This window comes from Hyperolius riggenbachi, chromosome 1 (genome assembly GCF_040937935.1).
Source record: "Hyperolius riggenbachi isolate aHypRig1 chromosome 1, aHypRig1.pri, whole genome shotgun sequence".
In the NCBI taxonomy this organism is placed as follows: domain Eukaryota; kingdom Metazoa; phylum Chordata; class Amphibia; order Anura; family Hyperoliidae; genus Hyperolius; species Hyperolius riggenbachi.
The window spans coordinates 330,573,534-330,598,541 of NC_090646.1; the positions used below are offsets into that span (position 1 = coordinate 330,573,534).

The 25,008-nt window shown below is 43.5% G+C and overlaps 1 protein-coding gene across 1 annotated transcript in view; it reads right to left on the reverse strand.

Annotated features, from left to right (window-relative positions):
• Positions 1–25,008, reverse strand: part of LRRC25 (leucine rich repeat containing 25) — a 188,871-nt gene that overhangs the window by 21,344 nt on the left and 142,519 nt on the right. The window contains exon 3 of the mRNA XM_068271197.1: positions 9,519–9,589. Within this exon, the coding sequence (XP_068127298.1) occupies positions 9,519–9,589 (71 nt within the window). The remainder of the gene's footprint in view (positions 1–9,518; positions 9,590–25,008) is intronic.

Genomic DNA, 25,008 nt, shown 5'->3' on the forward strand with positions numbered 1-25,008 from the left:
CTTAGGCCCGGTTCACATTAGCGGTTGTTTGCCAAACGGACTGGATGACCTGACCGGATCCGGACCGGATCCGGATCGGAACCGTACGGTTCTGATCCGGATCCGATCCGGATCCGGTCAGGTTGCATCAGGTGTCCATCAGGATGCGATCCGGATCCGTTTGGCAAAAGAACGTTAAAAACAAAAAAAATGTTGGGGTCTGGGAGGTCAGCAGAAGGGGGACCTGTGGAATCAGGCCCTCTGCTGTTTAGCACTCACCTCCACCTCCGACATGCTGCCAACATCTCCGGATCCGGATCCAGCTGTGCTGCTCCACTCCAAAATGCTTGCCCATGTGTCCCCATCCAATATCGCCGCAACAATCCCCATAGGAAGTGGGGTAGAACATCCGGATTTCTCAGCCAGTGTGTTGTGCGCTCTCCGGTTCCCATTGGTTTGTATTGGCCGGATGGTGCAGTCCGGCTCCGCCCCGGATACGGCTGCCGGAGGAGCCGGATGAAAAAATAGCGCATGTTGGAACGGAGGCCGGAGTCCGGATCCGGCCCGGATCCGGTCCGGCTCCGGTTCGGCAGAACGGACGCATGTGAACGGACGCATAGGCTTTCATTGCTATGCCGTGCGTCCGTTCCGTCCGTTCTGCAAGCGGTGCGGCTCCGGCACGGCGATTCCGGAGGGCCACCGCAAGTGTGAACCGGGCCTAACAGCCAAAACAGCTAGAAACAGATACATAACATGCCCACAGTAACAATGTCACCATGTAATACATGTCAGAATGTGAATCTGGGAGAGGAAAGATTTTACAATGAGCAAACACTGACTAAATTATTTATACATAATTATGGTAAAAATGAAGCACTTTTTTTATTACATTATTTTCACTGGAGTTCCTCTTTAAATGTTTCTGCTCATCAAAAACCGTTAACTATTAGTCAAAGATAACATAATTGAACACAAAATGCAGTTTTAAATGATGTTTTTTATTATTTAGTGAGAAAAAACCTCAAAACCTACATGGCCCTGTGTGAAAAAGAAATTGCCCCCTGCACCTAATAACTGGTTGGGCCACCCTTAGCAGCAATAACTGCAATCAAGCATTTGCGATAACTTGCAACGAGTCTTTTACAGCGCTCTGGAGGAATTTTGGCCCACTCATCTTTGCAGAATTGTTGTAATTCAGCTTTATTTGAGGGTTTTCTAGCATGAACCACCTTTTTAAGGTCATGCCACAACATCTCAATAGGATTCAGGTCAGGACTTTGACTAGGCCTCTCCAAAGTCTTCATTTTGTTTTTCTTCAGCCATTCAGTGGTGAATTTGCTGGTGTGTTTTAGGTCATTGTCCTGCTGCAGCACCCAAGATCGCTTCAGCTTGAGTTGACGAACAGATGGCCGGACATTCTCCTTCAGGATTTTTTGGCAGACAGTAGAATTCATGGTTCCATCTATCACAGCATGGCTTCCAGGTCTTGAAGCAGCAAAACAACCCCAGACCATCACACTACCACCACCATAGTTTACTGTTGGTATGATGTTCTTCTGCTGAAATGCTGTGTTGCTTTACGCCAGATGTAACGGGACACGCACCTTCCAAAAAGTTCAACTTTTGTCTCGTCGGTCCACAAGGTATTTTCCCAAAAGTCTTGGCAATCATTGAGATGTTTTTTTAGCAAAATTGAGATGAGCCTTAATGTTCTTTTTGCTTAAAAGTGGTTTGCGCCTTGGATATCTTCCATGCAGGCCGTTTTTGCCCAGTCTCTTTCTTATGGTGGAGTTGTGAACACTGACCTTGACTGAGGCAAGTGAGGCCTGCAGTTCTTTAGATGTTGTCCTGGGATCTTTTGTGGCCTCTCGGATGAGTTTTCTCTGCGCTCTTGGGGTAATTTTGGTCGGCCGGCCACTCCTGGGAAGGTTTATCACTGTTCCATGTGTTTGCCATTTGTGGATAATGGCTCTCACTGTGGTTTGCTGGAGTCCCAAAGCTTTAGAAATGGCTTTATAACCTTTACCAGACTGATAGATTTCAATTACAGTACTTTTGTTCTCGTTTGTTGCTGAATTTCTTTGGATCTTGGCATGATGTCTAGCTTTTGAGGTGCTTTTGGTCTACTTCTCTGTGTCAGAAAGCTCCTATTTAAGTGATTTCTTGATTGAAACAGGTGTGGCAGTAATCAGGCCTGGGGGTGACTACAGAAATTGAACTCAGGTGTAATAAACCACCTTTAAGTTATTTTTTAACAAGGGGGGGGGGGCAATCACTTTTTCACACAAGGCCATGTAGATTTGGAGTTTTTTGTTCTCACTAAATAATAAAACCCATCATTTAAAACTGCATTTTGTGTTCAATTACCGGTAGGTTATCTTTGACTAACGGTCTTTGATGAGCAGAAACATTTAAGTGTGACAAACATGCAAAAGAATAAGAAATCAGGAAGGGGGCAAATAGTTTTTCACACCACTGTATATATATATATATATATATATATATATATATATATATATATATATATATATATATATATATATATATATATATATATATATGTTGTATCTTGCAGTAAGAAAGCAGAGTAGATTTTATAAGCTTTATTCCAAGATGTCAGCCACAGAACACATGCTGCTGTGCAATCCTCTCAACCCAGCAAGACAAAGACACAGGAAATAACATACACACCATAGAATCCTAACCTGTCAGCATCAACAGTGACACCTACAGGTCAGAGGTCTGAACACCACATATTCCCCTCTTAGTACAAAGAGTCTTTACCTCATTATCAAGAAAGTAAACAAGAAATAAAAGTGTAAATACATTTCACAATAAAGTACATTGCAATGTAACTACATCACGTAGTCCTTGGTCCACACAGGAGGCTTTCGGATCCTTTGAGTATAAGGTGGTGGTTCAGGATCCTGGTGACCTGTTTCTTGGTTGTCAGTAGGGGTAGGTAGATTTAATGCCTCAAGTGGAACATCAGCAAAGTCATGCCTAACAGGCGCAAGACGACTGGCATTCCATGTGCGTCCATCAGACAGTTTGTAGGTGTAAGGTCCTCGTTGGCTGGTCACTTTAAGAGGGTTAGAAAATCTGGATTGACCCTGTTTTATTAATCCGGGTTTTTTAACTCGAACTAAATCTCCACACTGGAAGTGCACTTCTTTTGCACCACGTTTGCGATCAATATAGGCCTTACTTTTATCTTGTTGCTGCTGAACAGTCTTAGCAACTGCTGGCCGCAGAGGTACTGAACGCTGAGGAAGTGGAATATCTGCAACATGTAGTTTAGTTCGCATCTTTCTGCCGTGTAAAAGTTCAGCCGGTGATGCTTGTGTAGTCGCATGTTGAGTTGCTCTGTAGACATGCAGGAATTCAGTAGTAAAAACTTTCCAAGATCTTCCTGTAAGTTTCGCAGTCTGAAGAGCTTCTTTAAGGCTTCTGTTGAATCTTTCAATCTCCCCATTTGCTTGAGGATAATACACTGAGGACTTCCTGTGCACAATATTCCTCTGTCGCAAGAACGTTTCAAACTCAGATGAAACAAATTGTGGTCCATTGTCAGACACAAGTTCTTTTGGATTACCTTCCCTGCTGAAGACGGTGGTGAGAAAGGTAATCACAGAGGCAGAAGTTGTATGAGATACAAATGCAATCTCGGGCCATTTACTGTAATAATCCATTAATGTTATAGCAAAGCGGCAGTCCATAGGTGCTTCTGGAAATGGGCCCACAATATCAATAGCAAGCTTCTCCCAAGCAGAATCAGGGAATGGCACAGGTTGCAGTGGTGGCGTGTGTGTGACAGCAGACTTGTCATGACTCTGGCAGGTAACACAAGTTTGGATAGCAGTTACTACTTGGGCATCCATGCCAGGCCACCAGTAGAGTTCACGTAGTCTTTGCTTAGTTCTCACAATTCCCTGGTGACTCTCATGAGCAAGATTTATAAGGTGAGCTCTCAAAGCCTCAGGCACAAGCAAGCGATGAGATCCACGGACTATATAGCCATCAACCAATGACAGTTCATGCCTTATCCTGTAATAAGGTTTCAGAATAGCACTCAGCTTATTCTCAGTGTTAGGCCATTTGCTTTGCAGCATGTCCCGTAATTGTAGTTGCACTGGGCATACAAGACAAGCTTGTTGAAACTCAGAAGCTGTAACTGGATCCACATCCGTAAATGCAACAACTTCAGCATCTTCATCCAATGTACTTGTGGTCACAGGTAATGGTAGACGTGACAAGCAGTCAGCAGTAACATTTTGTACACCTGGTTTGTATTGGATTGCATAATTAAAGTTTAGTAGCCTTGCAGACCATCGGGCTACACGCATTCCTTTATAGCCGTTCTCTATTCGCTACACCTCCACCAGGGTCACCCTGTGTGATCCGAACTCACCAACTCAGATGGGCCATATATCACAGTGGCCTAACACGCATCTGGGGCATTAACAGGCTCCCCACGCCCTCGGGCTCTTTGCCTTCCGGATGGTCACCAGCCCAAACAAGCAGATTTTCTTCAATAAGTAGCAGCATTCATTTCCATACGATAATACCTCAATGATAATAAAATATCCTCATTGCGCAGTAAGTTTAAAACCAGTGTACTTTATTGTGCTATTACACTCACGTTTAGCAGATGTAAATCAGGCCTGTAGAGTTACTAACGGGCTCCCCCCCGTGCGGCCTCCCGGGCTGACCGCCGTTCAGTTGTTATCCAGGGTACGGGCTCGCTTTCACCCCGCCTCGCTTCGCTAAACGCGAGTCTCCTTCCGCATGTGGCTCCTCCCAACTAGTTTCGTCACACTCACGTGACTCATTCAGGGGATCCCCCTGAATGAGTCACGTGAGTGTGACGAAACTAGTTGGGAGGAGCCACATGCGGAAGGAGACTCGCGTTTAGCGAAGCGAGGCGGGGTGAAAGCGAGCCCGTACCCTGGATAACAACTGAACGGCGGTCAGCCCGGGAGGCCGCACGGGGGGGAGCCCGTTAGTAACTCCACAGGCCTGATTTACATCTGCTAAACGTGAGTGTAATAGCACAATAAAGTACACTGGTTTTAAACTTACTGCGCAATGAGGATATTTTATTATCATTGAGGTATTATCGTATGGAAATGAATGCTGCTACTTATTGAAGAAAATCTGCTTGTTTGGGCTGGTGACCATCCGGAAGGCAAAGAGCCCGAGGGCGTGGGGAGCCTGTTAATGCCCCAGATGCGTGTTAGGCCACTGTGATATATGGCCCATCTGAGTTGGTGAGTTCGGATCACACAGGGTGACCCTGGTGGAGGTGTAGCGAATAGAGAACGGCTATAAAGTTGGTCATTGGAAGCGCTTTGCTGAAATTGAATATGCTTTTGATGGAGGAACTGACTCATTCCTAAAGCAGCAGCGCACCTGCCAGAGACTTTGTGTATGAGGTGCCCTAACCTTTGAAGATTGAATGGGCATAAGGGACACATAGACCATATTGGCCGTGTTGTTTTATCATATTGATATTTATATTTGCATGCATTAACCTTTATATTATACATCATATTGATAGTGGTAAATGTGGATGTTCCCAAGCGCTGTATATCTTTTGTATATACGCGCATTCCTGCTCGCCCAAGCCCTTTTGTAGTAAGCAGTGTAGTCAAAGGACTGTGGTCGGTACGCAAGGTAAACTGCCAGCCCCACAGATACGTTCTCCACTTTTCTGTAGCCCAAACACAAGCAAGGGCTTCTTTCTCCACAGTAGAATATTTCCGTTCAGTCTCTGTAAGGGTTCTAGAGGCAAAGGCAACAGTTTTCTCCACCAAGTCTGCCTGGCACTGTGTAAGGACGGCACCAAGGCCGTAGTCTGAAGCATCTGTAGTAACAATCGTAGGTAGAGAAGGGTCAAACAATGCAAGGGCTGGACTGTTCACTATAAGCTGTTTAACTGCATCAAAGCTGTGCTGGGCTTCCTCTGACCAGGTCATGCTGGCATTTCCACGTAGCAATGCTCTCATGGGCTCCACTACTGAAGCATAGTTGGGAATGAATTTCGAATACCATGAAGTAAGTCCCAGAAAAGCACGCAAGGTATGAAAGTCAGATGGAGCAGGAGCATGTATCACTGCTTGCACATGCTCAGGATCAGGCAACAGTCCATCTTGTGATATAATGTGACCTAGAAACGACAGCTGAGTTTGCCGAAAACAGCATTTAGAAGGATTGAGTTTTAGCCCAGCAGACTCAAGGCGATGCAAAACGACCTTAAGGTACTTGTCATGCAGATCCAATGTTGTACCATACACAATGATGTCATCCAGATAACACTGAACACCAGGAATGTCGTGAAGGGTTAAGTTCATCAGTCTTTGAAAACAACCGGGTGCTGAAGCCAAACCATAGGGAACACGCTTGAAACGGAACAGTCCCTCATGTGTAATAAATGCAGTGAGATCTCGGCTTTCCTCATGCAGCAAAACCTGGTGGTAGGCACTTTGTAGATCCAAAGTAGAAAAGAATTTGGCTCCTCTGAGTTCTGAAAACACCTCCTCAATGTGTGGCAAGGGGTGACTGTCAATAACAATAGCTTTATTTGGTTCACGCAGGTCAACACACAGTCTTATGCCACCTGATTTCTTTCTGGTCACCACAATAGGAGATACCCACTCAGATGCCTCAATTTTTTCAACCACGTCTTGATCCAGTAATTTGTAAATTTCCTTGGAAACAGCCTCTCTTACAGAGAAGGGTAAGCGTCTCAACTTCTGACACACTGGTTGCACATCTGGGCGCACTCTTATTTTATAAACAAAGTCCTTTGCACAGCCCAGGGAAGCATCATGTACAGGAGAAATGTTGGACACTGGCTGCATAGGAAGAGTTTGTGCTGTGGTAATAAGACCATCCACTAACTGTAGGTGAAGTGCAGCAAACAGATCCCTGCCCAGTATAGCTGTGCCTTTCTTTACAATGTAGAATTCAGCCTGCACACTATTGGAGTGGAATTGTACAGTCACTAGCAGGCAACCAAGCACAGGAATAGGATCCCTGAGATAACTGACCAGTTTCAGAGTAGGTGCAGTGAGTGGTTCATTTTCAAAGCACTTAATGTAGATGTCCTCAGGTAGTATGGACACAGCAGACCCTGTATCCAGCATGAGAGTAATGGAGTAACTCTGATTTGCAGAAGCAGTAACTTGTACAGTGCATAAAAGTTTATCAGGAATAGAACCAGCATGCTGGTCAATACTTAACACAGTAACCTCAGGAGCAATAACTTCATGAACCTGTTTAGCAGGAGAAGTGCGGCATACTTTTTCAAAGTGTCCCACTTTGTTACATTTGCGGCAGCGTGCAGCTTTTGCAGGGCATGAAGTGTAGTTTGCCATGTGCTGTGCTGAGCCACACCGGAAGCAGTACCCGTTCTGGGAATATGTAGCTCTGCTTTGTACTTTAGGTGAATCTTTTGCAGTATCTGTGTATGAAGACTGTGGCTTAGGAGAGGCCCAGTCTGACTTCACCATCTGTATATCAGTAGTCCCCTGAATTAGGGTTTTTGCATCAGCCATAGCCGATTCAGTGTGACTGGACAGTGTAATAGCTTTTGTCAGAGTCAGATCCTGTTCTAGAAGCAATCTTTCTCTAATGCGGCTGGAGTTTGTCTTTTCCACTAACTGGTCTCTGATCATTTCATCAGCCAGGGCACCAAACTCACATGCAGAGCAGGGACAAGGTCCTCCAGCGCGTACGTACAAAAAGGGCGCCTGGACAAAAAGGGCGCGGGGTGTAAACTCTAAATAATAATTAATCATTAATAGGGTTTATAAATATAGTGTGCTATATTTCGTTTACAAATAATGTTTAACAAAATTATAAATCATTAAATAATGTTTATGAAATCGGAAATTGTGAAAACGTTAATCTTCCCTGTTTCAAAAGTTAAACTTATAATTACGTTTATAAAAAAACCAATAATATATGTTTAATTGTTATAATTGTATATTATTGTGAATAACCGTCATTTATGGTTTGTTGTTATAATAAAATTTGAAAATATTGTTTATAAAGATGATATAAATATAACTACGTTCGTAATAAATGTTGTAATACATTAGTAATTATTACTAAAATTTTACTAAAACTATACCTAAGCCTACTCTTACACAGAACCCTACCTGTACCTATCCCTAACCCCTAGACTCCCCTGTTGGTGCCTAAACCTAAGACCCCCCTGTTGGTGCCTAAACCTAAGACCCCCCTGTTGGTGCCTAAACCTAAGACCCCCCTGTTGGTGCCTAAACCTAAGACCCCCCTGTTGGTGCCTAAACCTAAGACCCCCCTGTTAATGCCTAAACCTAAAACCCCCCTGTTGGTGCCTAAACCTAAGACCCCCCTGTTAGTGCCTAAACCTAAGACCCCCCCCTGTTGTTGCCTAAGTACCCCTCCCTGTACCTACCCCTAACCCCTAGACCCCCCTATTGGTGCCTAAACCTAAGACCCCCCTGTTGGTGCCTAAACCTAAGACCCCCCTTTATTATGTGGATAATAATGTTTTACTAATTGTGGATTCAAAAAATATTTTGCAATTTACGTTACGTACTGATCGCTTTATTTTGTGAATAATAATGTTTTACAAACAGTAAGAGATAAAACTTTAAATAATGTTTTAATTATTTAAATAAGATAAATATGTTTATTATTTTCATAAACGTTATTCGGCACGGGTGCATTTTATAAACGTAAATCACCACAAGTTCAGTTATAAATCATTAAACATCGCCGGGCGCCGTTTGTAAACTTTATTTAGCTCCTGGCGCCGTTTATAAACTTTATTTAGCTCCGGCGCCCTTTTTTCCTACTCGGCGCCCATTAAACGCTATTTATTATGGGAGTGAATGGCGGCGCCCTTTTTGTCCACTAGCGGCATGCGCCCTTTTTTCCCAGCTCCCCTCCAGCACCCAAGGCTGAGACACCAAAGTGCGCCCCTCCATCCTTCCCACCCCAGCTGTCACACACTGATTGCTATTAGACTAAGAGGGCCACAGGGCCCACAACCTCCCCAACACCTTAATATCTAATTATCTGGCTTGCAGTCACTGCTATGTATCCCCTTTTCCTATTTCTTTCTGCTTCATACACAATTAGGAATGACAGCTGAATGAATTGTGCGCCCCCTCCTACACTGTGCCCTGAGGCTGGAGCCTCTCCAGCCTATGCCTCGGCCCGGCCCTGCTCACATGTAACAACCAGCTCTCTCAGAGCTGCTATATATTGGACTGTAGATTCCCCATTGTGTTGTCCTCTTTGGCGAAATCTGTATCTTTCAGCCACAACATTGACTTTAGGCACAAAGAAGTTCTGTAATGCAGCAAGAGCTGTCGCATATGTATCACCAGCAGGCAGAGTATAGAATATGCGCTGACCTTCTGTCCCCAGACAGTGGATGAGTAAAGCACGCTTTCTATCATCAGATATCACCTCCTGACTAGCAGCAAGTATGTAATTCTCAAACATTCGAATCCAAGCAGGAAAAGGCATAGTAGGCTCACCCGGGTGTGGAAGGAAAGCTGCAGGCTGCTGGAGTGCTAGAAGAGACATCCTCGTCGCCAATATGTTGTATCTTGCAGTAAGAAAGCAGAGTAGATTTTATAAGCTTTATTCCAAGATGTCAGCCACAGAACACATGCTGCTGTACAATCCTCTCAACCCAGCAAGACAAAGACACAGGAAATAACATACACACCATAGAATCCTAACCTGTCAGCATCAACAGTGACACCTACAGGTCAGAGGTCTGAACACCACAATATATATATATATATATATATATATATATATATATATATATATATATATATATATATATATATATATATATATATATATATATATATATATATATATATATATATATCCACTGTGCTCATATTGCAATGCTAAGAATTATCAGGACCTGCCTGTATGCTACATCTACCTGCAGAGTGTATTGTTGTTTGTGTTAGGCAGGAGCTTGCGCAAGTGTTACGGGCTGGGCTCTGGATTAGTCATATGGGCATACAGTCTGAACTATAGTTATTGACCAGGCAAGCCTGACAGTATCACGGCCAGAAATCCCCTTTCTTCAAGATGGACGATAACGGGGATCGTCCACAAATGGAGATACTTATTGACATGGTGTCTCAACTTAAAATTTCTGTGGAGGAAATTCAAAAGAATTATTCATACATTGAACAGCTTACACTTGTTACATATAAGGCTGTTCCTGTGCCTGCTGCTAGTCCTCCTGCAGACTCTGCTTCAGTTCCGTTGAATCAGCCTGAACCAAGATTACTATTACCTGATAGGTTCAATGGAGATAGATCTAAGTTTAGACTTTTCAAGAATGCTTGTTATGTGCATTTTTCTCTCATGCCCAGAACTTATGCCAGTGAAACTACCAGAGTGGGAGCCATAATATCATTGTTACAGGGTGAACTCCAGGCCTGGGCTCTACGATTGGTTGATCAGCAACACGTTGCACTTACCAATACCACCACCTTGTTTGAGGCCTTATCTGAACTGTATGATAATCCTGGAATAGAAGATGCAGCCGAAACAGCTGTTAGGGCCTTACGGCAAGGAAAACGTTCAGTAGAGGAATATGTTACGGAGTTCAGAAGTTGGGCTGCAGATACCCAGTCGTATGAAGCTGCTTTAAAAAAACAGTTCAGATTGGGACTTTCAGTACAACTCAAGGATGAAGTTGCTCAAGTAGGGGTTTCAAATACTTTAAAGGAATTTATTAGTCTTGTCATTCAGATTGACAGGCATCTCAGAGAAAGATGTTTGGAGAAACTGGGTTGTCAGAAATTGGACTGGATTCCTCCTAGACCATCACTTCCTCCAAGTCCTCCACTTCCTCCATCCAACACTCCTGTCAACTCTAAAGCCTGAACCTATGCAGTTAGGGTTCTCTAAACTCTCTAATGCTGGTTACACACCATGCGTTTTCCCGCTCGATCCGCGGGTCGATCAGCATCGATTTGATTATTTCTGACATGCTCGATTTGGGTTTCGATCGTTCCTGCCGTTGATTTGCTTGTTAAGTATGCAAAATCGATGGCAGAAATGATCGAAACCCAAATCGAGCATGTCGGAAATAATCGAATCGATCCTGATCGACCCGCGGATCGAGCGTGAAAACGCATGGTGTGTACCTAGCATTATGCAGAAAGAAATCGTAGGAGAGTAGAAAGATTATGTTTCTATTGTGGAGAGTCTGGACATGTTCTCCAATCATGTCCTAATAAGACAAAGAGGCCGGAAAACTACAACGCTTAACTGAGTTTGAGAGAATTCAGTTAAGCATTCAGTGTTTCTCTCAAGAAAATAATCTCATTATGTTACCTGTCTCTGTTTTCAGAGGAGAAATTGCGCACAGTTATCAGGCCCTTGTTGATTGCGGAGCTGTGGCCAATTTCATGGATATTGCATTAGCTGAGAAATTATCCATTCAGACAACTGCAGTGTCTGAATCGATACACATTACTGCTGTTGATGATTCTGTATTACAACAAGGTCAGGGGTTACGGTTGACTTCTGAAGTTACCTTACAAGTAGGAGCTCTACATTGCAAAACAATTAAGTTGTATTGTCTGAATTTACCTTCTTATCCTATTATTCTTGGGTTACCATGGTTAAAGAAGCATAGTCCAGTGTTTGATTGGCAGACTGGTCAGTTGATCAGTTGGTCTGCCCGATGTGAAAGAGTGTGTTTACAAAAGATTGTTATCTTGCACTAAACTTGTCGAACAAAGGTTGACTCATGCATATCAAGAATTTGTAGATTTATTTTCTCCACAGGCTGCAGATAAATGACTACCTCAGAGAGATTATGATTGTGCTATTGAATTACGCTCTGGCAGTATGCCCCCTTGTGGTCGTCTTTATAATCTGTCTAAGACCTTGCATTGATTACAGGGGTTTAAACAAAATTACTGTTAAAAATTGATATCCATTGCCTTTGATTGATGATCTGTTCTCTCAATTTGTGGGTGCTAAGATCTTTTCTAAGCTGGATCTTAGAGGGGCTTACAATCTCATTCGTATCAGAAAGGTTGATGAATGGAAAACTGCCTTTAATACTAAAGATTGTCACTATGAGTATTTGGTCATGCCTTTTGGGTTACGCAATGCTCCTGCTATATTCCAGCATTTTGTTAACGATATATTTCGTGAGTACCTTGGAAAATTAATGGTGGTTTATCTTGATGATATATTGATTTTTTTCATGTTCTTTATCTGAACATCGTGATCATGTGAGAAAAGTATTAACTAAGTTGAGAGAGAATCTACAGTGGGTTGCAAAAGTATTCAGCCCCCTTGAAGTTTTCCACATTTTGTCACATTACTGCCACAAACATGCATCAATTTTCTGGAATTCCACGTGAAAGACCAATACAAAGTGGTGTACATGTGAAAAGTGGATCGAAAATCATACATCATTCCAAACATTTTTTACAAATAAATAACTGCAAAGTGGGGTGTGCGTAATTATTCGGCCCCCTGAGTCAATACTTTGTAGAACCACCTTTTGCTGCAATTACAGCTGCCAGTCTTTTAGGGTATGTCTCTACCAGCTTTGCACATCTAGAGACTGAAATCCTTGACCATTCTTCTTTGAAAAACAGCTCCAGCTCAGTCAGATTAGATGGACAGCATTTGTGAACAGCAGTTTTCAGATCTTGCCACAGATTCTCGATTGGATTTAGATCTGGACTTTGACTGGGCCATTCTAACACATAGATATGTTTTGTTTTAAACCATTCTATTGTTGCCCTGGCTTTATGTTTAGGGTCATTGTCCTGCTGGAAGGTGAACCTCAGCCCCAGTCTCAAGTCTTTTGCAGACTCCAAGAGGTTTTCTTCCAAGTTTGCCCTGTATTTGGCTCCATCCATCTTCCCATCAACTCTGACCAGCTTCCCTGTCCCTGCTGAAGAGATACACCCCCGAGCATGATGCTGCCACCACCATATTTGACAGTGGGGATGGTGTGTTCAGAGTGATGTGCAGTGTTAGTTTTCCGCCACACATAGCGTTCTGCATTTTGGCCAAAAAGTTCCATTTTAGTCTCATCTGACCCGAGCACCTTCTTCCACATGTTTGCTGTGTCCCCCACATGGCTTGTGGCAAACTGCAAACGGGACTTCTTATGCTTTCTGTTAACAATGGCTTTCTTCTTGCCACTCTTCCATAAAGGCCAACTTTGTACAGTGCATGACTAATAGTTGTCCTATGGACAGAGTCTCCCACCTGAGCTGTAGATCTCTGCAGCTCGTCCAGAGTCACCATGGGCCTCTTGGCTGCATTTCTGATCAGCGCTCTCCTTGTTCGGCCTGTGAGTTTAGGTGGATGGCCTTGCCTTGGTAGGTTTACAGTTGTGCCATACTCCTTCCATTTCTGAATGATCGCTTGAACAGTGCTCCGTGGGATGTTCAAGGCTTTGGAAATCTTTTTGTAGCCTAAGCCTGCTTTAAATTTCTCAATAACTTGATCCCTGACCTGTCTTGTGTGTTCTTTGGACTTCACGGTGTTGTTGCTCCAAATATTCTCTTAGACAACCTCTGAGGCCCTCACAGAGCAGCTGTATTTGTACTGACATTAGATTACACACAGGTGCACTCTATTTAGTCATTAGCACTCATCAGGCAATGTCTATAGGCAACTGACTGCACTCAGATAAAAGGGGGCCGAATAATTACGCACACACCACTTTGCAGTTAATTATTTGTAAAAAATGTTTAGAATCATGTATGATTTTCGTTCCACTTCTCATGTGTACACCACTTTGTGTTGGTCTTTCATGTGGAATTCCAATAAAATTGATTCATGTTTGTGGCAGTAATATGACAAAATGTGGAAAACTTCAAGGGGGCCAAATACTTTTGCAACCCACTGTATGTATGCTAAGTTGGAAAAATTTATTTTTGAGGTATTACTGGGTTATGGAATCCGATAAGGTGGAGCGCTCTACCCCACATACATGAATATTTACTTACTATACAGATCTAGTGTGCATTCATTCAGAACGCTCAGAACACATAAACAGAAAGATTCCCCTGATACAGTAACATCAAGTTGTGGCTTGTGCCACAATCTGTATCAAAGTCCACCTGTGAAAATAGAATACATATAACTGGACTTGATGTTACCAGTCTGTGAGTCAACATGAACAGGATTGCTATTGACAGTTCACCAAAAAACGCAACCATATAATCAGAGATAGTATTCCAGAATGCCTAAAAACAGTCCCAGAACCCGGCAGTCCATTGTTAAACCATACAGGGTCTTCTCAAAAGCTTGACAGAAATACCCTTACCAGCAAAAGTGGCTGATTTATCCACAGATCAGCAAACAGGCATGCTTAGATGTAGATTCTTTACCTCCGCAAACTTCTTCCTGTGTGTCACTCAGAAACACAAAGATAACATAGCGTGATCCTGCTATCATAGGTCACCCTTGAACCACCAGTGCTGCACACGTGTCTAACCAATATGTCCACACCTCCGTGATATTGTGATATAGATAAAATCCTCGCTCACCAGATATGCTGGCTGATCCTGTATTGACCAGCAATGCTCGCTTTCTTATGTCTTGAGGTGTTCACAGTGTTACCAGCACCTTAGACTCAAAAGACATGGCCGACATAGCGTAATTCTATTTTAATAGTTTAAAAACAATACAATAGTGCACTCACTATAGTGCACTCACATTTGCTCAAAGATAATGCGCATATACAAAAACAATGGACGTCCACTCCGGGGCCTCAGGCACGGAGTGTGGAGACGCTGAGTAGTAAGGCGGCGGAGAGGACGTCCATTGTTTTTGTATATGCGCATTATCTTTGAGCAAATGTGAGTGCACTATTGTGAAGTTTGCGGAGGTAAAGAATCTACATCTAAGCATGCCTGTTTGCTGATCTGTGGATAAATCAGCCACTTTTGCTGGTAAGGGTATTTCTGTCAAGCTTTTGAGAAGACCCTGTATGGTTTAACAACGGACTGCCGGGTTCTGGGACTGTTTTTAGGCATTCTGGAATACTATCTCTGATTATATGGTTGCATTTTTTGGTGAACTGTCAATAGCAATCCTGTTCATGTTGACTCACAGACTGGTAACATCAAGTCCAGTTATATGTATTCTATTTTCACAGGTGGACTTTGATACAGATTGTGGCACAAGCCACAACTTGATGTTACTGTAACAGGGGAATCTTTCTGTTTATGTGTTCTGAGCGTTCTGAATGAATGCACACTAGATCTGTATAGTAAGTAAATATTATTACTATATATAGTATGTGGGGTAGAGCGCTCCACCTTATCGGATTCCATATTGCATTAGGGAGGTAATACCCCCCATGGTGTAGTGATCCCCCACAATACTCTCTTAATCTCCTGTTCTTATAGTAAGAGATATATCTGAGGAGCGCCAAGGCCACTTTAAGAATAATTTGTATTACTGGGTTATGTGATATCTGATTCCGGGTTGACTATGGATCAGGAGAAAGTCAAAGCGGTGTTAGAATGGCCTCAGCCTAATAATCTTAAAACTTTGCAACGTTTCTTAGGCTTTGCAAACTGTTACAGAAAGTTTATTAGTAATTTCTCGCTCCACTTACGGATCTCACGAAAAAAATGGGCAGATCCTTCCAATTGGAGTCCCAAGGCTGTTATGGCATTTGAGAGTTTAAACAGGCTTTTTGTTCTGCTCCAGTACTGGTTCACCCTGATATCAAAAAGCCTTTCATTGTTGAGGTTAATGCATCTGAGGTGTAGTTGGGGCTTATCGCAGTTTTCTGGTAGCCCTGAACAACTACATCCTTGTGCATTCTTCTCTCGAAAATTCTCTCCTGCAGAGAGACATTATGACATTGGGAATAGAGTTACTAGCTGTTAAATTGGCACTAGAAGAGTGGAGACATTGGTTGGAAGGAGCAGAGAATCCAGTGACAATCTATACTGATCACAAGAATCCTGAATACATTGAAAATGTCAAGAGATTGAATTCTCAACATGCTCGCTGGGCGTTGTTCTTCTCCAGGTTTAATTTTTATATCACTTACAAACCTGCCTCAAAAAACATCAAGGCTGATGCCTTGTCAAGATGTTTTGTGAAAGGGAATTACAGTATGAATCCTGTACCTATAATTCCTAAAAAATGCATTATTTCCGCTTGTTTATTGTCACATAACCTATCCAACCAATTGTTCAAAATGCAAAACCAGGCACCTCAGAATAAACCACATGGGAAATTGTTTAATCCTTGTGATTATACAGAACTGATCTTTAACCACTTGAGGACTGCGGTGTTAACCCCCCTAGTGACCAGGACATTTATTACTTAAATGGCCACTGCAGCTTTAAGGCCAAGCTGCAGGGCCGAACAACTCAGCACACGAGTGATTCCCCCCCCCCCCCCTTTTCTCCCCACCAACAGAGATCTCTGTTGGTGGGGTCTGATCGCCCCCCAGGTTTTTTTTTTTTATGGTAAATATTTATTTTATTAAATTTTCAATCAAATGTACTTTTTTTTATTTATTATATATCCCTCCCTCTCTCCCCCCGCCAGCCAATCAGCGTGATCAGCTTCAGCCTATGACAGCCAATCACTGTTTAGCCTGCCAGGGGCAACGCAGCGCTGTACAAAGTAATTAGATGGCGGTATCGCCGTTTAACAGTCTCCCGAGCGGGGATTGCCGCTTGGAGACTGAAGGTGGGGCGGAGCTCCGACCTCCCAAGCAGGAGATGCGCGCGCAGCGTGCGTGCGATCTCCTGCTAGCCCCATAGACGGCCGTTCAGGCCAATGGGCGTGGAGCGGTCCTGGGGCCACCACACTGCTCACGCCAGCGTAGAGTTGGCGTAGAGCAGTCGGCAACAGGTTAAACAATTTCATAAAAATAAATCTGCAGATCATCCTGGGGTTAAAAAGACTATTGATCTTCTTAGAAGAGATGTATGGTGACCCTCTCTCAGTAAGGATGTTGCTGCTTTTGTTAAGTCATGTTCTGTCTGTGCCCGGAGACAGTAAGGTTGCACGTGTTACCCCTTAAGGTACCCTGTTGCCATTACCCATTCCTGATAGCCCTGGTTGATTTTCCAGTTTCTCAGGGTAAAACTGTTATTTAGGTAGTGGTGGACAGGTTTAGTAAGATGACTCATTTTGTACCTCTTCCTAAACTTCCATCAGCTAAAGCATTAGCTCAGATCTTTGTTGAGAATATTTTTTTTAAAATGGATGGTATTCCTGAAAACATTGTATCTGATAGGGAGGTGCAATTTGTTTCTCAGTTTTGGCGTGCTTTTTGTGCCAAATTAGGAGTTTTCTTGTCATTTTCTTCTGGTTTTCATCCTGAATCCAATGGTCAAACTGAAAGGATTAATCAGTCCTTGGAACAATATCTGAGATGTTTTGTTTCAGACTGTCAAGAAGAATGGGTACAGTTTTTGCCTTTTGCTGAGTTTGCTATTGACAATCAGGTTAATAGTTCTACAAAGAAGTCCCCTTTTCAGATCATTTATGGTTCATATCCTAAGTTTAATGCACTTTCTGGTGTTTCCAATCTTCCTGAGTTAGAGAAATTGTCCTCAAGGTGTAATCAGATCTGGAAACAAGTGCAGAATAACTATAGAATGCTATGAATAGTCAGACATTGTTCTCTGATATGCACCGTACTGTTGAGGATGATTTCATGGCTGGGGATTTGGTATGGGTCTCTACCCATCACATTCCTTTACGTCAGCCTTCAGCTAAGCTGGAACCCAGCTTTATTGGTCCATATCCTGTTGTAGAGAGGAGTAATCGGGTTGCTTATCGAGTGAAATTGCCCAAATCCATTAGAGGGGTCAACTCTTTTTATGTATCGTTGTTGAAATCTGTGACTAATTATAATTTTTCTGACCCACCTCCTCCACCCATTAAGGTTGATGGTAAGCAAGAATTTGAAGTTGAGAGAATTCTTGATTCCCGTTTTTTTGTGAAACTCTTTACAATTTTGGACCAGAGGAAAGATCTTGGGTTCCTGCTAAGCAGGTTCATGCTGATTTAGCAATTAAAGAGTTTTATCAGAAGTACCCTGTTAAACCTAGGTTGGAGTGTGCAGAGCAGGGCTGCCATCAGAAATTTTGGGGCCTCTCACATGTTGTCAGGCCTGGGGCCCCCCCTCCCTGGGCTCACCCACTGGTTGCAGTGCCCGCCCACTAGCTACCCCAACCCCATGTCTGTGCACGAAGTGCGCTGCGGAGAAAAATGTGTATGGCTCCAACACTGAAAAAAGTGGCATGCACAGCGTGATGTGGGAAAAGTGGGCGTGGCCATGGCATATTGTGGGTGGAGCCAAATACTAGCAAAATACAGGTAGTTCCCAGTTAACAAATGAGATAGGGACTTGTAGGTCCGTTCTTATCCTTTATCCGTCCCCTTTGTACCCTTCTGTTTCAGCTTGTCCTCCTGCCCTAGCTAGGTATAGGTGCCCCCAGTATAGGTATCCAGGCATAGGTGCCCCAGTATAGGTAGCCAAGGTATAGGTTCCCCCAGTATAAGTAGCCAGCTATAGGTGGTGCCCCAGTATAGGTAGCCTGGTGTAGATGCTCCCAGTATAGGTAGCCTGATATAGCTGGTGCCCCAGTATAGGCCAGCAAGATACAGGTGCCCCAGTATAGGTATTTAACTATAGGTGGTGCCCCAGTATAGGTAGCCTGGTATAGTTGCCCCCAGTATAGGTAGCCTGGTATGGGTGTGAACTAGTATAGGTTAGCCAGGTACAGGTGCACCCAGTATAGGTATCAAGCTATAGGCACCCCAGTATAAACAGCCAAGTATAGGTTGAGCCCCAGTATAGGTAGCCAGGTACAGGTGGTGCCCTAAGTAAAGGTAGCCAAGTATCGGTGGTGCCCCAGTATAGGTAGCCAGGAATAGGTGGTGCCCCAGTATAGAAAGTCCGCTGTAGTGGGCTCACTTATCTGCTCCCCACGTTCAAGCGCTGATGTTGCTCTTCTCTCAGTGCTTGATCTCGGTGTGCTGGTTAGTGAGCCACATGCCTGTAGCCAGCGCATGCAGCCCTTTCAGCGCTTGGGGGGGCAGGGCCCCCAGAAGCCCTGGGCCCCTCACTGCAGTGTCAGTTGCCCCCCCCCCCCCCGCCCCAATGACTGCCCTGGTCTGGAGTACACTCCTAGGGGAGGGGGTACTGTAAGGTCTGCCGGATCACGTCAGTGGCAGAATCCCGAAACTCGGGCTGCAGATCCGACTTCCGGGTCTCTGCAAGCCGCTGATGTTAGTGGAATGGAGGAGGCTTCTCAGTGCTCATTGGATAGGCGGAGGACGTGTTCTCAGTAGATGTAAGCAGTGACTCATGTTCATGATTGTGTGTCAGCTGATTGCTATTGGTTGTTTTCAATTCTGCCTTTTATTTATTGGTTAGCTCTAATATTTAAACCTGGTGAGTGCCCTCAGTCATCGCCCGTGATAGCATAAGCTTTGGCTTGTTGCTGGGTAGCGCTCACTGTCTCACTGGATTCTTGTTGCTGACTGCTGCCCTGTATCCTGACCACTTTTATCTCTGCTGGATTCCTGTTGCCAACCTTGCCTTGTACCTGGACTACGCTTTGCCTTCCCCCCTGGATTGACCTTTTGTTGAACACGGATTTGCATGAACTCTGCCTGGACTGACTACAGCTTGTTTGACTACGCTATCTCTGTCTCACTGGATTCTGGATTCTTGTTGCCGACTGCTGCCTTGTATCGTGATCACGTTTATCTCTGCTGGATTCCTGTTGCCAACCTTGCCTTGTACCTGGACTACGCTTTGCCTTGCCCCGTGGATTGACCTTTGCTTGGACACGGATTTGCATGAACTCTGCCTGGACTGACTACGGCTTGTTTGACTACGCTATCTCTGGAAATTTCTTATCTGTACTACCTCACTGCCACCAGGAACATCCTGGCATCTCTGTCATCCAATTCACTTGTCTGGATATATATATATATATATATATATATATATATATATGTATATGTATATATTTATATATATGTATATATATATATATATATATATATATATAAATATATACATATATATAATATATATATATATATATATATATACATATACATATATATATATATATATATATATATATATATATATATATATATATATATATATATATATTTATACAGTGGTGTGAAAAACTATTTGCGCCCTTCCTGATTTCTTATTCTTTTGCATGTTTGTCACACTTAAATGCTTCTGCTCATCAAAAACCGTTAACTATTAGTCAAAGATAACATAATTGAACACAAAATGCAGTTTTAAATTATGGTTTTTATTATTTAGTGAGAAAAAGAACTCCAAATCTTCATGGCCCTGTGTGAAAAAGTGATTGCCCCCCTTGTTAAAAAATAACTTAACTGTGGTTTATCACACCTGAGTTCAATTTCTGTAGTCACCCCCAGGCCTGATTACTGCCACACCTGTTTCAATCAAAAAATCACTTAAATAGGAGCTATCTGACACAGAGAAGTAGACCAAAAGCACCTCAAAAGCTAGACATCATGCCAAGATCCAAAGAAATTCAGGAACAAATGAGAACAAAAGTACTGTAATTGAGATCTATCAGTCTGGTAAAGGTTATAAAGCCATTTCTAAAGCTTTGGGACTCCAGCGAACCACAGTGAGAGCCATTATCCACAAATGGCAAAAACATGGAACAGTGATGAACCTTCCCAGGAGTGGCTGGCCAACCAAAATAACCCCAAGAGCGCAGAGAAAACTCATCCGAGAGGCCACAAAAGACCCCAGGACAAAATCTAAAGAACTGCAGGCCTCACTTGCCTCAATTAAGGTCAGTGTTCACAACTCCACCATAAGAAAGAGACTGGGCAAAAACGGACTGCATGGCAGATATCCAAGGCGCAAACCACTTTTAAGCAAAAAGAACATTAAGGCTCGTCTCAATTTTGCTAAAAAAAACATCTCAATGATTGCCAAGACTTGTGGGAAAATACCTTGTGGACCGCCGAGACAAAAGTTGAACTTTTTGGAAGGTGCGTGTCCTGTTAAATCTGTCGTAGAAGTAACACAGCATTTCAGCAAAAGAGCATCATACCAACAGTAAAATATGGTGGTGGTAGTGTGATGGTCCGGGGTTGTTTTGCTGCTTCAGGACCTGGAAGGCTTGCTGTGATAGATGGAACCATGAATTCTACTGTCTACCAAAAAATCCTGAAGGAGAATGTCCGGCCATCTGTTCGTCAACTCAAGCTGAAGTGATCTTGGGTGCTGCAGCAGGACAATGACCCAAAAGACACCAGCAAATCCACCTCTGAATGGCTGAAGAAAAACAAAATGAAGACTTTGGAGCCCTGACCTGAATCCTATTGAGATGTTGTGGCATGACCTTAAAAAGGCAGTTCATGCTAGAAAAACCCTCAAATAAAGCTGAATTACAACAATTCTGCAAAGATGAGTGGGCCAAAGCTCCTCCAGAGCGCTGTAAAAGACTTGTTGCAAGTTATCGCAACCGCTTGATTGCAGTTATTGCTGCTAAGGGTGGCCCAACCAGTTATTAGGTTCAGGGGGCAATTTCTTTTTCACACAGGGTCATGTAGGTTTTGAGTTTTTTTTCCTCACTAAATAATAAAAACCATCATTTAAAACTGCATTTTGTGTTCAATTATGTTATCTTTGACTAATAGTTAACGGTTTTTGATGAGCAGAAACATTTAAGTGTGGCAAACATGCAAAAGAATAAGAAATCAGGAAGGGGGCAAATAGTTTTTCACACCACTGTATGTATATATCTCCACTGTGCCCATATTGCATTGCCAAGAATTATCAGGACCTGCCTGGTGGATTGACTACCTGTCAGACTGCATGCTACATCTACCTGCAGGGTGTATTGTAGTTTGTGTTAGACAGGAGCTTGTGCAGGTGTTACGGGCTGGGCTCTGGATCAGTCTGAACTGTAGTTATTGACCAGACAAGCCTGACAGGGTCCTTCTTAGTTTGGTTGTGCATGTATTGTATTCGGACCCTTTCTGCACACACTTAGGTTTTATATATTGATTCTGTGACAAGCTGATACTTTTTTTTCAAGAACGGTGCTTGCCCAATATTGGTTTGCATAGTAGGGTGATAAAATTAAGTCTATGTTAAATACTTCCCGTCACACGGCCACATTAAAAGGTCCTGTTGAAGCCTCTTATCGGGTCCAGGACGTTTTAATGTGTCGCTTACCCCCCGCCAACGCTGTGGATGTGCGGGAGCCACCCTCCGCTGCTCTTAACCGTCAGGTCCCAGATGTCCACATTTGGAGAAGGGGAACAAACATTCCTCTAATCAATCGCAATGCTTGGAACGAATGGATATGACCTGATCAGGTGCCATGCTATTCATAATACAGGATGTAGTAAAAGCTTGTAGTAAAGTGTAAAAATAAGTGAACACTTCCTGTAAACCAGGCTAGTGTTCTCAGGGCCATCTAATGGTGACAAAGTTAAATCGCACACACGCAGGCACGCACGCACGCACGCACGCACGCACGCACACACACACACACACACACACACATACATACATTTATAATTAAAAATTAATAAAATTAATCCCTTCCACTTCAAAAGCCCCATCCCCCCAAATGAGTAAAACAAAAAGTTAAAAACTACAGAAATAGTTGCCTTAGGGACTCAGCTTTTTTAATATGTATTTTATGAGGGTATATTACTAATATTTTACTACACAGGGGCTTGTAATTATGGACCGGACCCAAAAAAAACAACAACATAGAAAAATGACACCTATTGTAATGATCTGCTCTGCTGTCTGCACAGGCAGGAAGCTTTTTGACCATTTTTCAGGTCCTTATGCTGCAGGTCCCTGGAAAGGAGACCTGTTTTCACTCTGCAAGTTCCAGACTTGCTGTTCTGGTGAGGGGTTTGCATTCACTTATCTGGCTATTGATAGCTTTGCCTCTCTTGAAGGCTTGCAGTATAAATACCATTTCCTCCCAGAATTCCCTGCTGGTCATTACCTTGAGTTACAGCCCCTCTGCAAATTGTTTGCTAAAATATTGTCTTAGAGTAGTTATCCTTTGGAGTGCACTAGTATTCTTCCTAGCGCTGTCAGGTTGTTTATTATCTGTATTGCCTAGTTTTGTCTTATCTGTTGCAATTGCACTTTCTCCAACGGCGGCTGACAGTGAATCGCTTTGTCTGTTTGGATCACATTCGCCCTAGCGGTAGAGGCGGTGGATCTTTCTGTATTCTGTCTTGGAGTTTAAGCCGGAGCAGCGGTTGCTACTGGTTGCTCCATTTGTCTGTCTGTTGGGATCGCATTCGCCCTAGCGGTAGAGGTGGTGGATCTCTCGGTACTCTGTCTTGAAGTGTAGCCAGAGCAGCGGTTGCTACTGGTTACTCCTTCTGTCTGTCTTGTCCGGAACGAACGCTTGCTATTGTCTGGGTGAGGCTACCGATTAGCAAGCGTTCGCGTTCTTTGTTTGTTTTCTTTTTTCATGTTTTATTTGTTAGTCAGGGTTGGTACGCTTTGTCGCTGTTGCGCTTAACGTGCGGTGACCGTGGCTTGCACGCGCTTTGTCGCTATTGCGCTTAATGTGTGGTGACCGCATGTAGCTAGTCCTATCTGTTCTTTCGTTTTGGATTATAGTTTGTTAATTGGTTCTGTCTTTATTCATCTTATGATCTGTCTTTACTCAGTCTTGTGTTTCTAGTAGCAATCGCCATTCTTGCGATTGCTTTCTCACTTGGTCTTCGCTATTGTATGTCAACCATCGCCGGGTGGCGACTAGATTGGTGGACATACATACATTCTGTCTCTGTGCTCACTCTCTTTCGAGAGGCTATCTTGCTCTGTATTGCTTCAATTCATACTATCTACATCTGGCGTCTGTGGTTGTACAGAGACCGAGGTCCTCTGTACTCCCCAGCTCTATCTGCCGGTTGGAATTCCTCTCTACATGTGCATTGCACCAAAGCTGGGTTCCCTTTTCCAAGCGCTTGTGGGGGGTTTCCGCAGTGTCAGCGCACTTGTTGTGTGCTGACCTCGGAGATAATTCCACAGTTGTTACACCTATATTTCCAAATAATATTGTCACCATACATTGTGATAGTGACATCATTTAAACAGTTTAATAACCGGGATCAATGGGCAAATAAAATACGTGGGTTTTATTTATGGTAACATGTTTTATTTTACAACTATAATGACTGAAAAATAATGATTTTTTTCATATTATTACCTTTAAATTGCATTTAGAATAAAATAATTCTTAGCAAAATGCACTACCCAAAGAAATCCTAATTGTTGGCGGAAAAACAAGGTATAAATCATTTTGTTATGATAAGTAGTAATCAAGTTATTGACAAATAGAAAGGAGGAGTACTAACAGGTGAAAATTGCTCTGGTCCGTTAGGGTAAGAACCCCTTGGAGTTGAAGTGGTTAAGCAATGACTGAAACCAACTATGAGCATCACAAACAGAACTCATAGGCTTTTAAGCAGACCAGATTGTCCTAAAGGGAGGTGGGGCATAACACAGTGTGTGCCTGTGTATATAATTTCTTACTCTGCAGTAGTGTTGGGGCGAACACCTGGATGTTCGGGTTCGGGCCGAACAGGCCGAACATGGGCCAGATGTTCGGCATGTTCGACCCGAACCCCGAACTCAATGGAAGTCAATGGGGACCCGAACATGCCGCAATACGGCCCCCCTATGGGGTAGCAGGCATAAGGGGGGAGCATGCCCCGATCGCGGGGGGGGAATTCCCCCCACCCCCTCCGCTAGCGCTCCCCCCTCTGCCCGCTTCCCCATAGCAAAAGTTTGTTGAAAGTTAATACTAGTACCGGTGGCTGGCTGCTGGCAGTAGAGTGAGTGAGGAGGAGGAGTCCGCCTAGGAGAGTGACGCGTTGAGGCCGGGCAGCGGGCGGTTCAGCGGTAGTACCCTTGTGGTACTTCCGCCCTTTCTCTGACCTCACGTCCTCTACGTG